Below are 16081 nucleotides of genomic sequence, written 5' to 3'. Positions count from 1 at the left end.
GTCTGCTGGTCCCACGGCTCTGGTGGACCTCCCACAGGCATGCCTGCGGGAGGTCCACCAGAGCCGCGGGACCAGAGGACCCTCCGCAGGCATGTTTGCAGGAGGTACACCGGAGCTGTGGGACCGGCAACCGCCAGAGCGCCCCCTGCGGCGTGCCGCCCTGCTGGGGCAGCGCAATTCCTAGAGCCGCCCCTGGTCTGTAGTGATTAGAAAAGAGGGGGGCTGGGAGTTAGGACTCCTGGGTGTTATCCCCTGTCTGGGGACGAGATGGGGTCTAAAGGTTAAGAGACGTGTGAGCTGGAAGTCAAAACGCCTGGGTTCTATCTCAGAACTTGGAGGGGATTGGGGTCTAGTTGGTTAGACCAGGTAGGCTGGAGTCAGGACTCCCGGGTTCCATATCTTTGGGTGCAGTGTGTGATCTCTGCATTTTGTCCTTTGCCTCTTCAAACACCAGAGCAGCATTTACCCCCTACGTAATCTTTGTTCCCCATTAACTCAACACAACTCCCATCGCGCCAACACTCTCTTTGTCTCCTGCTCAGGAGCAGCTGGTCAACCTCACACACCAGGGTTCTGTCTCCAGACTGAATATGCTTTAATGCATTGGGGATGGAGGAATTGCTGAGGGAGGGTCAATCCGTGGATTCCCAGCTGGTTCATTAGCAGGATCCTCGTTAATGAATTGCAGGCACTAACAGGAACTGGATGCTCTTGTCTGCAGGGAGGGCTCCCCTCCTTCAGGGGATTGTAATTGCTCAGCTCTTCATTCACGGCCCCCCACGCTGGGCACGTCTGCTCCTGTGGGACACACAATGAGTGGGGTTAACAGCAGCCGGGATGAGTTCAGACTATTCAGGGGTTGGTCTATTTGTAAACAGGAGAGGAGACCTGCAGGGAAAACCAGGTGCTGCACAGGCTCAGTATGGGATGCTCAGCCCTTATGATCAGTGGTAATCTCTGTGCACTAGGGGGCGCTTTTCTGCAAAGAGCGTCATGCGAGGGGGTCAGGTGAAGGCCGTCCCCCCTCATTTAGTGCCACCCAGTGCTGTATTCTACCAGTAGGGGACGCTGTTCTGCTTATCGGAGCCATCCACAAAATAAAGGAGATCAGGATTTTGCAAAGGCACATCTAGTAAATCATCTCTAGGACGAGTAAGGACAGATGTTACAAACACACAATCATGTGGTTCTCCGTCTTCAGGCCCAGGCAACAAAGAGGCCGGATTAAGAACAGGGCCACGAGCCAAAGTAATGTGAGATGAAGATAGCAAAACGAGCTCATATTTTGTAAGACGAGAAGTGGATAAATGCTGTGTCTTAGATTTTAACAAAAGTGCAGCCACAGCATGAGGAACAGCAACAATCAAAGGAGATCCTAAAACAATAGATTCAGATACCTGAACCGAAAGGGCTGCTGCAAGGGGAAATCCAACTGCCACAGCGTCTAGGGTAGTACTGTAATAAGCAATGGGACGGTGTTTGTCTCCGTGATTTTGCGTTAGTACAGCCAAAGCAAACCCATTACGCTCATGACAGAAAAGAGTAAATGGTTTAGTATAGTCAGGAAGCCCCAGAGCCTGTGCACTGGATAGTCTCTGTTTGATAGCAACAAAAGTTCTCTCAGCCTCTGGGGGCCAAGGAAGTGGCTCAGGGGTACCTGACTTAGTCAGATCTTGTAAGGGTTTAATCACTGTTGCATAACCTAAAATCCACTGTCTGCAGTATCCAGTCATGCCCAGAAAAGTACGCATTTGAGAAATAGTACCAGGCCTAGGTATATTTAAAATAGCTGAAATACGAGAATTTGACAAATGACGCGTGCCATGAGAAATATCATGACCAAGATAATGAACCTTGGGTTGACACAGTTGGAGTTTTTCCTGGGATGCTTTGTGACCTTTGGCAGCTAAAGCAGTTAAAAGTGTCAAAGTATCAGTTTTACAAGATTCAAAAAAGAAAGATGCCAGCAAAAGGTCATCCACATACTGTATAAGCACTGATTTACCGGGGAAAACCACATCATCCAGATCCTTCTTTAGGATCTGGGAAAACAGGGATGGAGACTCAGTATACCCTTGGGGTAATCTGGTCCAGGTATACTGACATCCTTTGTAAGTGAAGGCAAACAAATACTGACTATCTGGGTGAATGGGAATAGAAAAAAAAGCTGAACACAAATCCACAACAGTAAAATAAGTGGCTGACGGTGGAATACAAGAAAGAATTGTAGCTGGATTTGGAACCACAGGAAAAGAAGGTAAAACAACAGCGTTAATCGCACGGAGGTCTTGAACAAACCAATAGGTGTTCTTTCCTGGCTTCTTTACAGGAAAGATAGGAGTATTACAAGAACTAATCGTGGGAACAATAATACCCTGTTGTAATAAAGACTCTATGACTGGAGCTATTCCTTCCTCTGCTTCAGGACGCAGTGGGTATTGTGGAACCCTTGGCAAAGTTTTAGCAGGGTCAATAAGAATTTTAACCAGCTCGGCTGTCCTAATCTGTCCCACTTCATTTGCATGACGAGACCAGAGATGGGGGGGCACTTGTGATAACAAATGCACAAGGTCAGGGCTGAGATGTATCTTTGATTTTGTTGGCTCTGCTATATGGAGTGTGGCCAACACCAGTAGTATTCTCATCAGGAACTTGTAAGAATACGCCATCTGGTGTACAATAAATGGTACAACCTAATTTACACAACAGATCCCTTCCCAGCAAATTCACAGGAGAGGAGGGGCTGAGCAAAAACACGTGCTCATCAGCGAGGGACACTAGCAAAACAGCAAGGGGTTTTGTGACAGGATGCGAAACAGGACAGTTTGAAATGCCTACAGCATTAACAGACAACGCTGACAAAGGAACAGAGGGAAACTCTGAGGATCTTAAAGCAGACTTACTAGCTCCGGTATCCACAAGACAAGTAACAGATTTTCCTGCAATTTTACATTTAACATATGGGCCTTCCTGATTAATAGGAATTAAAGGATTCATGATGCAGTTACGTTCCCTCAGGCTGTCCTAGTAAGGGGTATTCTGTGGGGGAAAAAGCAGGCGCTTCAGGATTTGGGAACAGAGGAGGGTTTTGAGATAGTCGGTTTGGACACTCATTTCTCCAGTGTCCCTCCTGACCACAAAAGTGGCATGCAGTGCTCCCAGTCAGGGCAGGAGTCTGGGCAGGATACGAGGGACCCCTTCCCATACCTCGCCCACGACCTCGTCCTCGTTTTATTCCCCCACGGCCCCTGTTTTGATAAGTTTGTAATTGCAAAGCCATAAGTTTTGTTTCAGTATTTTCTTTTTTCTGCTCTATGCAAGCTGTACAATGATTGGCAACTGTCACCAATTCTGAAAGGGGTTTAGTTTGCCAGCCAATACAAATAGTTCTTAATGGTTGCTGAACTTTTGGTAAGAGTCCCTGAACAAAAGCAGCTCCTACCGCTTCTCTGGCATTTTCAGCTGGATTAGCAATTCCCGAATGCTGTTCAAAGACCTTTGTCAGTCTATCTAGATAATCAGCAGGGGACTCTCCTTTGTTCTGTTTACAGTTAGTAATTTTTGTCCAATCTGTTTTCTTAGGACAAACCTCCGTAATAGAGGTTAAGAGACGGTTCCTAGCCTCTCTCAATTCACGCTCAATTCCAGGGTCGGTATCAGGCCAAGCTGCCTGTCTGATAAGCCGTTGTTGAACTTCAGCTGGCAGTACCGCTCGCAAAAGTTGATTAATATCTGCCCAAGATGGATTATAGCACTGAATCACTGTCTGGAGCTCTTCTCTAAACTTTTCTGGCTCCTCCCTGATTTTAGGAAATTCTTTTACCAAGTTTCTAAGATCTCCAGGTGTCCAAGGGGCATGCACCTTAACTAACCCCCCTACAGCTCCAGGCAAGTCTCTCAAAGGAGCCTGGAGTGTCTGTGCCGTGCTTCTAAGAAAGTAGCGGGCATTGTTATCAGCAGAACCAGGGTTGATTGGGCTACTGGGAAGATCAGAATCACTCAGTAGTGAAGAAGAGAATTCTTCCGAAGAAGGCGAATGAACAATTTGTGCAGTTGATACTTGCGGCGGCGATATTACCACCGCCGGCATAGCCTGAGTAGGGGGGGCAGTGGGAGGTACTGGCTGCGGCTGTGGAATGCTGCTAAAAAAATCCACTATGTCCTCAGCAGTCTCCTCCTCACTTTCAGCCTTAACTAATTGGGGATAAAGAGAAGCAGAGGGATTTGCTCGAGCAGGAAGACATTTGTATGTCTTACATTTAAGTTTCAAATCCTGTACTTCAGTTTTTAATTTTTCCTGGGAGTCCTTTAGACTCCGCACCCGAGACTCATGGAGTCTCTTTGTTGCTTCCTCCCACCAATACATAAACTGCTCCCACTGCGCATCAGAGGCTGATGAAGTAAGGGTTCCGCTGAGGTATGTAAGTTTATCTAACTCAAAGGTACCTTCTAATGGGTATTGTTTAAATGAATTTTCACGCATGTACAGATTCCAATCATTTAAATACCTGCAGGTTTTAGGACCATAATGTATGTACATGTAATATGCTGGGGTACCCTTAGGGGGTAAGGTGGAATGTTTAGACTGTCCCTCCCCCATTTTCCAATCACACAAACAGGCGGGGTGCCCTGTCCGCGCTAGCGGATCATAAACTGAGGATCTCTCCCTACAGGGTACTCACACAGGAGAGACTAACGAGGATGACCACGACTCTCCTACAACTCCCTTCAGCAAAGAGCGTCGGCTAGTCTCTGGGAGACGGTGCCGCTTACTCTGATTGCATCCAGTGAGATGATCAGACTGTCAGTAGCCCACACGGAAGGGAAAGGGGAGGGAAGATGGGTTCACACTCCTAGACCCAGGTAGCTTCCTCGCCGGACTATGCCAGGCCGAGTCAGCCCACCGTAGGTCGGATCTCCTAAAGATCCACTAGTTACCGGGCTTGCGTTAGAGTAGTCCTGGTCACGAGCTTTCGCTTCACAGGGTACTCTGGGCGTCTTCCGGTAACAGCCACTCACACTGGTGTACACACACACACACACACCAAGGCCTCTTTTTTTCCCCTTTTTTCTTTTTTTAACCTTTTTTTTTTTTTTTTTAACCACGATGCATCTTTACCTGGTCCGGACCAATACCATGAGGCGGTATGACAACCCCTCTTGAGGCGGTAAAAAAACCCCTCAGCACCGGTACATTCTAATGTATTTACCTATGCATTACCTTATGCATTTACCTATGCATTTACCTTGTTGGCCAACTCAGCAGTTCCCAATACTGCTATAAACTAACCTTTTTGGGGCCTTTCCCCAATACCACTCTGCATCTGATCTTGCTGCACAGTCAATAAGTTCAGATGGCGTGAGCCCAACAGAGACAGACGTCCCCACAGACAGTCCTCCTCCGACACCCCAATAGAGATTTCAAAAGGTCTCTTACCTCTATTGTGGCGCCATGGGGTTCGAAGGGGAACGATCCGTAGTAGCCGTCTGTGGGTCCGTGGGCGTTGCCATCCCGGACGAGCCCCCAAATTGTCGGAGAAAAACTCAGTTCTCGCTTTTTCTTTGGGTGCAGCAAAATCAAATACTTTATTCTTTCTCTAGTAATTACAATAGAGGAAGGGAGTGCCCTAGGACACAGGGTTGTCCCAGTCCCGGACAGGTCTCTCAACTGGTAAACAATTACAGCAAGCCTTTATACCTTTGTTAAAGACAATAACTAGCAATAATACAGACAATAATGAGCAACAACTACATTTTGTTTATACATAAGCCTTTCTGCTATCTTATTTGTCTCACTCCAAGAAGACGCAAGCCTGCATATTTGGTTATCAGTACAAGGTCATAATAACTTTTTACACAGTTCTTTTCCTCTTGCCTCACACTATCCTTGCTTCTACAAGTCTCACGTCATTAGGCTTACAGCTAGTCTAACTCTTGCTAACTGACTGACATGCATTAAAATCCCCTTCAAATCCTTGTTAATTCTTTCCCTGCTTCCACATGCTGGAGTTCCCATGTTTCCCAGTGTCCGTTACCCCAGAGTCCAACATGCAAGGGTCTGTTCTGCCTCCCATAAGAGGCCCCCTGGCATACAGGATTCCCAGTGGTTATTGGATTCTCCTTGAATCCCCGTCTTACACAGTTACACAGCAGCTGAATCCCTCCCCAGAGTCAGCTGCATGTCATTCTTTCATTGCCGCCTTTCTCTTCTGTGTCATTACAGGCCACTTACCCTCAGCCCACAGTGTTCTTGATCCTTCCCTCAATCCCCACTCACCCTACTGGGAATCCCTCTGTCTGAGCTCATGCCTCCTCCCCTGAAATGGGAGCTACACGGGGAGACCTTGGAGAGGAAACATGGGTGTCATCCTCCGACCCAGAGGGGCTGAGCACCAGAAGATGGGGTAGAACCACAGCCAATGGGATCTGGAGTTGCCAGGATATGCAAGTTGTACCCCAGTCAGGAGAATGGAGCATCTCTAGGAGACCAGAAGAGCTCATGGAAATGGGAATGTGAGCCTGGATCTTTTGCTTCTAGAGGGGAGCCTTCTCCAATCCAGCCCAAGGGTGGCTGAGAGGGGTGGGGAGAGACAGGGCCTTTCCCCTCTAGGGCCGTCATCCTCTCATCCCGCTGATGCTCACCTGGGGCCTTTGGTTTCTCTGACAGCAGTGATGCCAAGAATTCACAGCGCGAGGCGGATGATGCCGTCTCAGGTTTGGGCGGCTTCAGGGCGATGCGCTCAAAGTTCTCCTTTGCGGGGTCGTAGGCGGGCCACTGCTTCTTGCTGCCCTCCCCCACCATGGGTTTCCTGCATGGAAAATGAACATGCCCCACTGAGGTTAGTACTGTGGCTTGGTGGGGACAGGAATGTGCCCCAGCTGGCGTCTAACATCCCGGATGCAGGGGTGATTATGAGCCAACTTGAAAAGTTTGGCCTCTTTCCAAAATGGCTGCCATCCCTTGTTGTTGCAAATGAGAGTGAAGCCAGAGGCTGCCCTCAGTTAAGAAGGGTGGTGCCTCCCGGTCTTTTCATATGGGGTGATGCTACAGGTTGCCCTTTATAAACATGGCCACTTTATTCCATTGTTCTCCATGAGATTGAAGCCACAGGCCGCCCTGAGTAATAATGGCTGACATTGGGCTGAGACTCTTTGTAAAATGAGATTTCCCCTAGGGAAGATGGTCACTGTTTTCCCTTGTTTGCAATGGGACTGAAGCCAGGCTTCCCTCAGAGAAGATGGGCATCCTTAGTGCTCACAGACAGGAAAGGCCAGTGTGGGGAGCAGAGTAACATGCGGGGGGGGGCATGGATAGGGAATGCGGGGGCATAGATAGGAGGATCTGAACTGGGAGGGAGTGTCAAGTTTTGCTCTTACTTAAGATGGCGTCTCTCACTTGTCCTTTCAACTAGGATGCTGCCCTTACAAAAAATGACCACCATATCTCACTGTGATCAAGGTGATTGAAGCCACCAGCTGCCCTGAGTCAGCTGCCATTTGCCTACAGCCCTTGCGCATGGCAGCCAGGTTGTTCCTGGGAAAGATGGCCACCACCTGCCATTGTTCTTAAGGAGGCAGAAGCCAATGACTACCCTCAGTTAAGATGGCCTCCCTGAACATGAAGACGGGCAACTAGCAGGGATGTGAACAGGGTATGTGTCCGAACACATGGGGGTGGCCCTCCCTGGAGTCCAGGACCAGAAGAGACCATTGTGATCATCTAGTAGAACCTGCCGTATAACACGGGCCACAGTTGTTCCCCCAAACAATTCCTAGAGCAGATCTTACATAAAAAGATTCAAACTTAATTTTAAAATCATCAGTGATGGAGAATCTGCCACGACCCTTAGAAAACTGTTCCAATCATTAATTACTCTAAGGGTCAAACATTTATACCTTATTTGAAGTCTGAATTGATCTTGCTTTGACTCCCCACCTTTAGATCATGTCAGACCTTTCTCTGCCAGACTGAAGACCAGTTATTAAAGATTTGGTCCCCGGGTAGGTATTTATAGGCCCCTTAACCTTCTCTTAGTTAAGCTACGTAGATTGAGATCCTTAAGTCTATCGCTGTAAGGCAAGGTTTCAAATCCCTGAGACATTCTTGTGGCTCTTCTCTGGATAGGATGACCAGACGTCCCGATTTTATCAGGACTGTCCCGATATTTGCTTGTTTGTCCTGCGTCCCGACCGATGTTAGGCCGGGACACTGGACAAACAAGCAAAGGCTCCTGCGCACAGGCTCCCCCCTCCCTCCCACATCTCAATATTTCAGTTTTGACATCTGGTCATCCTACCTCTGAACCCTTTCCAATTTATCAACACCCTATAATTACCCAGGTGATCCCATTTAACTTTCTTATAAATTGGCATGACATTAGCTTTCTTCCAATCTTCTGGATCTTCCCCAGTGCGCCATGATATACTGAAAATCAGTGTTAAGAGGCCAGTGAGTACCTCAGCCAGCTCTTTCAAAACATTTGGATATAAATTATCTGGACCTGTTGATTTAAAAGTGTCTAACTTTAGTAGCTTCTCTTTAAAAGCTTCCAGAGATACTAGTGGAATGGAAAGAGTGTTATCATTATCATAGAATGAGACTACATCATTTGTGCATCATTTCTACATCATTTGTTTTTTCCCCAGATTTAGCCTTTTCTGCATTACCATTTCCATTTTGTAATGGACCAATTCTATTGTAAGAATTCTTTTTGTTCCTAATATCGTCAAAGAACTCCTTCTTATTGTCCTAAATGCTGCTGGCCATAGAGTTCTTCATGTGCCTCTTTGCTTCCCTTATCAATTTTCTACAATTCCTAATGTCTGATTTATACTCATTACTATAAACGTCTCCTTTCTTCCATCTGTGGTATATTATGTTTTTTGTTTTTCCACAGCTGCCTTCCCTAATCTGGGAAGAAATTAGCCCATGCTGGATGATTGGGACCAGAATGGGGAATATTGAAGAGGGTTCTTTTGGGGGTTTGCTTGCTTATTTTTGTTGCAAGGGAGCATGTCTTTTTATCTATGCCCTACTGTATGCTTAACAGTTACATTGCCACAGTTTTCTTAAGCAGAGATGTGAAAAAACCACCCCCCTGACTGTCACAGCTATGCTGACCTAGCCTGTAGGGTAGCTGTAGTTATGCCGATGGAAAGATGCTTTTGTCAATGTAGCTCCTGTTTTTTGGGAAGATGATGCTTCCCAGCTACTGGAGCAACCCTGTTTGCTGCTGCAGGCTATATCGACATGATGAGCTGATGTAGCCAGGCCTGAATAGTGTTTGTAGCATAAACCTCCCCTGAGTTTGTGTGGCAGGGCTGGGAAAGGGCAGGCAGAACTTTGAGATCATTCACTACTAGCTGAAAACCTTGTTACCTTGGGTGTGTTCGCAGGGCCAGTGACATCCTGATGTGGGAAGAAGGGAATTATCCCTAACCTGGAACCAGGGGGCTGAGATTTTACCTCCCTGAAGTAAGTTCAGCTCTGGGTCACGGGGTTCACCCAAATAGATTATCTGTTTTTCAGAGACCCCGTCTTTGCCATGGCTTTGAGCTGGCGGATCCTGGATGTGGCGGACATTTGGACAAAGAGTTACAGCTGCTCTCATGGTCTGGATCGGGGAGACAAGAGAATTGTGGGGGATTCCCTTACCCGCTCCAGGCGTACACCGCAAGGTAATGCATCACCCTGTGGCTGAGCGCTACCTCAGCCTCTGTGTGATTGGATCCTACAACAGATGCCAGGGTCCCGAACTAGTAGGGAATCTCAGAGCCCTGTAGCACCCCCATCCATTCAGGTATGGACAAGCCGCTGCTACGGTGGGCGAAGTGGTAGGTGCACACAGGATTTCCAGCCTATGCCTCTGCCTCTTGCCTTACCATCTTCAGTATCGGGCACACAACAACATACTCACCAGCAATCTGTTCCATGGCCCATCGGTACCGTGCCTCTCCCTGCTCCTCCCCCTCCTGGATGTACCACTGTGCCATAGCTTGGATGGCCTCGTCTGGCACCCCTGGCACTATCAGCCTCACCACCTGCAGCAGCTCCTCCCAGCCGATGGAGCTGGCGTTTTCCAGGTTGAGGCTAGAGGCAGCAAAGTATAATATGTAGGAGCCTTCGTTGGTGTTGAAACCAACCCCGACAGGTATCCGCTGGCCGTGCTCAGCCTGCAGGAGTCTTGGTGGTGTATCAGGGAGAAAATCCCCATCTGGTGTCGGCACAAAGGGCAGCCTCAGTTGCTTCTTGTGGTTCAAGATGGAGAACTCGTGTTTGGAGAACTCACCGGGTTCCTTCCCCTGCAGGCAGCTCACCAGGGCTGTGCTGTTACCATCGGTGCAGCCCAGCAGCTGGCCCAGCCTCTGGCCTCTCTCCTGGGCCTCTTCAAGTGAAATCCAAGCCCAGGGTCCGTTCGGGGCTCCACTCTGAAATCCGGCGCGAGTGAAGAGGGGCCGGCTCCCCGGGGAGAGGAGGTGGAAGCCGACTGACACAGCCCCAGCGTCCTGGCCGAAAAGGAGGAAATGGGCTGGGTCCCCTCTGAAGGCGGCTGCGTTGTCCTGCAGCCAGCGCAGTGCCAAGCGCTGGTCCCACAGGCCGGCGTTCCCTGGGGCGGCCGGGGGCAGAGACAGGAAACCCAGCGCCCCCAGCCGGTAGTTCATGGAGGCCACGATCACGTTCTCAGTGTCGGCTAAGAAGCGCCCGTCATAGACATCGAGGGAGGCTGCCCCTGTGAAGAACCCCCCGCCGTGGATCCAGACGAAAATGGGGGCCATCACATTAGGCTGGGGATGGGGCACCCAGACATTGAGGAAGAGGCAGTCCTCAGACTGTGGTATTTTGGGTGTCCAGACATCAGCCTGAGGGTAACCAGGGAGCGGAGGTTGGTGGCAGGTGTTGCCGAAGTTGGTGGTCTCCAGGACTTGGCTCCAGGGCTGGTGGGGAAGCGGTTTCCGGAAGCGCAAGGCCCCCACGGGGGGCTTAGTGTAGGGGATGCCCAGGAAGGCCGTCACTGTGCCAGAGCCGGCATGTAGGCGCTTGCCCCGTATGGGGCCGCTGGTGGTGAGCACCACGGTGCCATCGTCATCGGAGCCAGAGCTGGGGCCTGTCAGGGAGAGGAGGAGCAGGCAGGAGAGTGCGGGGAGGAGTCCCAGCATTGCGGCAGCTGTAAGGGAACCCCCCCCCCCCCACAGGGAGTTACAGGGAACAGGATCTGAGGCCTTTCTCCTCTAGGGGGAGCTGGGTCCCATCCAGTCCCAGCTGCCTAATTACCATCAGAAGGGAGCTCCGTACTTCAGACTAGATCCCAGTTAGGAAATAGAGCCCCTTGGTGTGTACCACTCATTCTCTGGCTCCCTGCTCAACTTCCAGATTGGCATCAACCATGACGCTAGCTCGGGGAGGGGAGGGGAGTCTAATGGGTTAGAGCAGGGGGGGCTGGGAGTCTGGACTCCTGGGTTCTAATCTCAGGTCTGAGAATGGGGTCTGTGGAAAGGGTAGTACCTATTGGGTTTCCGGGAAGTGGGTGGGCGGAAGTTAACAGATCCCGCCCCCCAGCCTAAGGGATGGATAGGGAGTGCATGGAGAAGGAGCTGGGGGGGAAAGTGCAGCCAGAAACGAAGCAGGATATTGGTGAGGAGCCGATATAGGGGCTGCAACCGGGCGCACTCTAAGTAAACGTGCGCCACGGTCTCCCTCCCGCCGCAGAAGGGGCAGGTGTCTGGGGCAGGGGTAAACCGCACCAAATACACGCCCGTGCTCACGGCCCCATGAAGGAGCCGCCAACTGATATCCCCAGCGGGCCTTGGGACCAGGGGAGAGTATAGGCTGGCCCAAGATGGGTAATTACCTAGAGTGATCCCAATTCCAGCTGCTCTTCTACCTCCTTCCCTCCCTTTGCCCCTCTGTCCCTAGCTCGCCAGTGGCACAGACTCACCTGCCCTTCTCCTTGGTGCAATTGCGGCTTTGTGGCTTTCTCTGTGTCTCTCAGCTCAGCACAAAGGCGAATGGGGGATGCTGGGGAAACGGGAAGCCTCCAATGCTGAGAATAACAGCCAGGAAGCAGCCACTGGGGCTTATTTATCCTCAAATCTGTGTCCTCATTAGACTCTGCAAACACAAAGGGGGGTGAGATCTGTGCCAGCCAGGTGGGTCTGGAGCCAAGGGGTTTGGAAACAGAGACTCAGTTGGGTAAACAGCGTGAGAGTTCTAGGGATGCAGGTGCCCTGATCCCTGAATTGCAGCCAACTCTGGGGTAGGTCATCTGGGCACTTGGAAGTGAATGGGGAATTCATGTCCAAAGAAAAGAGAAGTGGATTTTAGAGGAAGGGGCAGAATGGAATAACTCTAGGGGATGATTGGACAGTTGCCTGGGTTTCTACCCCTCCAATGAGGGAAAGTGCTAGGGGATATGCAGTGAGAAGTGAGAGTTGGTTATTTCAAATGTGAAAAGCAGCATACCCTGCAGCTCAGCACCCCAGCGGGGTATTTCAGACAGCTCCAGCTGCAAGAGGTGGTCCTGGGGGAATTCTGCCCAGAATTCATGTGCCATGCAAAAAGAATTCTGCAGAAAATACATTCTGTTGCAGTTATGTCTTTCAGCCACCAGGGGCTGCGGTGGCGCCAGAACAGAGAGCAGCCACTCCCGGGCCAGCCCCAGCTGTGGGTAGGGAAGAGAAGGGGTTGCCTTCTTCACAGGGCCATGCTGGTAGGGCCAGGTTGGAAGGCACGGGATATGGGAGGGGGGGTGGACAGTGAGGGGCACATGAGGCTGCTGGGGGGGTCACAGAGTGGGGTTCGTAAGGGCTAGTGGGGGAACAGATTGGGGGGTCTGAATTGGAGTGGGGGTGCAGGGACACATGGGGGCAGAGAGGGGCCGAGGGGGAGTGCAGGGCAAGCTGAGGACAGGGGCAGGAGGGTGCAGGGACACATGGAGGAAGGGGTGACTGAGTGGAGGTAGAAGAACATACAGGGGGCGGGGGTAGGTCCACTTGGGGACAGGGGCAGAGGTGCCTGATTGAATGAGAGAGGCTATGGGTCAGCCAGGGTCTGCCTGGGGGAGGATCCCTAACAATCCCTCCCCGCCCCATACCTGTTCTAGACTTCTCCCACCCACACCCAGCAACCCTCCACGTTCACACCCAGGCTCCTTCCCAGCAATTACTTCCGTCTCCCTCTGACCTCCGTCACCCCAACTCCCCCAAGCCTTTGCACTGGTTCTGAGGGGCTGAGAAATACATCTCTGTATTGTAGTGTAAATGAATTATTACTCCGAGTTGTGTATTAATATGCCTAGTAAGGAATAGATTTGTCAGAAAACACTTCCTGAATCTTTTTAGTTGTCTGTATTGCTACAGACATACTTGGCGTCAGGTATTTTGAAAGAAATTACCAAAATAGTTGAAACAGGTGTGATTATATTGTGTTATTTTGCCAAGTAAAATATGCATGATTTTGCAGAATTTTAAAATATTTTGCACTGAATTGTTAGTTTTCTGGTGCAGAATTTTTATTTTTTGGTGCAGAATTCCCCAAGAGTAAAGGGGAGACCGCCCCCTAGTGAGCCCCCCACTCACTGCAGCACAGCGCCCCCAACACCATGCTAGGGTATTGGCATTAGCACTGACTTCGAGGGGAGATCACCTCCTACTGAGCCCTGCTCCCTACCACCTAGTGCCTCCTAGGACCAGGCTGGGACATCTGGGTCTGCATTGACTGCAAAGAGAGAACATTCCCTATTGAGTGTCCCCATTCCTTCTGAACAGCGCCCCCTAGTAACCTGCAGGGGCATGGAGAACAGCACCAACTTCTCTGGGGACAGCACCCCTCTGCGTAGCATTTGCAGATTTTGGAGGTTTCCTTTTGAAATCCTGCCCATGCTGCAACCTTCTTACCTTGTGAGAACCGCTCCAGGTGAGATCCTGGTTCTGACAACATGTGGTTGGATTATGATCATTATTGACAGCTCTGGAAATGTTCGTTCCTCTTGAGGAATGGGTCTGAAATTGCCCTAAGGTTCCTCGGTTCCTTCTCATAGTCACGCAGCAATAGGGTTTTGTTATTTCTAGTTGCCACGGTTGGTCACAGTTGACCTAAGTTGCGTGAGTCACAAAGAACATTGAGTGCACGTTACTTAGTCTTGGCAAAACTCAGTGTTTCTTTCTTTATCAGTTTGAGTGATATTTTTCATGTTCATTTTAAGCCCTTTCTTCAACTTTTATTTATTTAAACTTTAGGGAAAGGTGGGGACGGGTCAGATCTAAATGTCAGTTTAGATCGAAAAAGACTAAGTGAACATTTTATAAACTGTTACAACCCAAATTGCTAACATCACATCTCAAAAGATACAAAGTAAATAGCTTTGAACAAGCAGGATTTTCCTTACTTTGCCCATCTGTATATTTCAATTATTACCAATGGAAATATTTTTGGTCACTTTGTGCATGCTTAGTGAAATCAACTTTTAGCAACTTTTATCGACATATTTGAACCCTTCCAAGCCTAATACCACTGCAATACCTTGAGGATAGATATCTGGGGTGACAACTGGGAAAGGGAACTTCTGCTGAGGGGAATCGGCAGTGCTGTGGGATGGGGGGAGCCCAGAGCTGGGATAGCAGGGACATGGAGCAGAGGGGAACAAGATTGAGGGGAATTGGCACAGCTGTGGGGAATGGAGGGAACTGAGGGCTGTGAGGGGATAACAGGGGGCTGCGGGTTTGGAGTGAGTAGATATTGGGTGAGTTGTTTCCTTGGGTGAATTTATTTTATCCCCATCCCTTTTCCTGAGAAAAGGTTAAAAAAAATGGGGCATTTTTATTCTTGAGAAGTGAAGACTGAGGGGGAACCCGATAACAGTCTTCCAATATGGTCAAGAGGACGGTGACCAATTGTTCTCCATGTCCACTGAAGGTAGGACAAGGAGTAATGGGCTTAATCTGCAGCAAGGGTGTTTAGGTTAGATAATAGGAAAAACTTTCCAACTCTAGGAGTAGTTAAGCTCTGGAATAGGTTTCCAAAGGCGGCCTGGAGTCCCTATCTTTGGAAGTTTTTAAAAATAAGTTGGACAAACACCTGTCAGGAATGGTTTAGGTTCAGTTGATCCTGCCACCGTGCAGAGGCCTGCACTTGATGACTTCTCAAGGTCCCTTCCAGCCCCACATTTTTATAAGTCTATGATTAACCCATTCTGGACCAGAGCCATTTTTAACACCAATAAAGACCCAGAAAATCAGTTCTGAAAGTGTACCAGGAACCAAAAGGATCCACATAAGACAACCAACTTAGACTAACATTATGCCACAGGAAATCTAACTTCAAGTTCCCATTCTGGGCAATAAGCATCTTTGTTGATAGAATGGCACAAAACGCTCGGTTCCAAAGAGACACCGGACCAAAATGATACAGAAAATACAACAAACTGAGAATGATGCTATGCCGTAGAAAACTGCTTCTGAACGTACTGTCAATTGCCTGCCCTTGTCAATAAACAGCTTTCTTGATAAAATCGCCAAGGGCACTCTGTTCTGAAGCGGTACAGAGGGAAAAAATGATACACATAACACACTAAGAATGACACTATCCTACGGAAAATTACTTCCAATCCCACCCGGAAGTGCCCATTTCCAGCTCTAAGCCGCTTTATGACTAAACCTTCAGAATGGGGCGTTCTGGGTGGTTTTATTAATAAGGCGATTTACGGAGCGGAGCACTTTATTGAAGGTGGGTTCTGCCAAGGTTTTTTGTAGTACAGAGTTGTTCTCAGAAAGGTGTATTATGTCGATCATTTTAGTCACTGGAGGCTCTTTGGAACCGAGTATCCATGACGGTTTTATCAGTAGAGCTATTTATTGTCCGGCACCAGCAATTGAAGGTGTTTAGAAGAGGTTTTCTGTAGCATAGCATTGTTCTCAGTTAGTTTCCTGTGGCATAGTGTTAGTCTAAGTTGGTTGTCTTATGTGGATCCTTTTGGTTCCTGGTACACTTTCAGAACTGATTTTCTGGGTCTTTACTGATGTTAAAAATGGCTCTGGTCCAGAATGGGTTAATCATAGACTTATAAAAATGTGGGGCTGGAAGGGA

At 49.1% G+C, this 16081-nt stretch overlaps 1 protein-coding gene across 1 annotated transcript; it reads right to left on the bottom strand.

The window, feature by feature from the left end:
• Positions 1-609: 609 nt before the first annotated feature.
• On the bottom strand, positions 610-13936 carry LOC120383467 (acetylcholinesterase-like). The gene is made up of 4 exons (XM_039501626.1): positions 13894-13936; positions 9918-11165; positions 6643-6809; positions 610-798 (listed from the first exon to the last, which is right to left on the bottom strand). The coding sequence occupies exons 1-3, from the start codon at positions 13934-13936 to the stop codon at positions 6727-6729; spliced, it is 1374 nt and encodes a 457-aa protein (XP_039357560.1). The 3' UTR covers positions 610-798; positions 6643-6726.
• Between the last annotated feature and the right edge of the window lie 2145 nt (positions 13937-16081).

This window comes from Mauremys reevesii, linkage group 15 (genome assembly GCF_016161935.1).
Source record: "Mauremys reevesii isolate NIE-2019 linkage group 15, ASM1616193v1, whole genome shotgun sequence".
In the NCBI taxonomy this organism is placed as follows: Eukaryota; Metazoa; Chordata; order Testudines; family Geoemydidae; genus Mauremys; species Mauremys reevesii.
The sequence above is the reverse complement of the archived record's forward strand: the minus strand, read 5'-3'. Positions and strand labels throughout refer to the sequence as shown.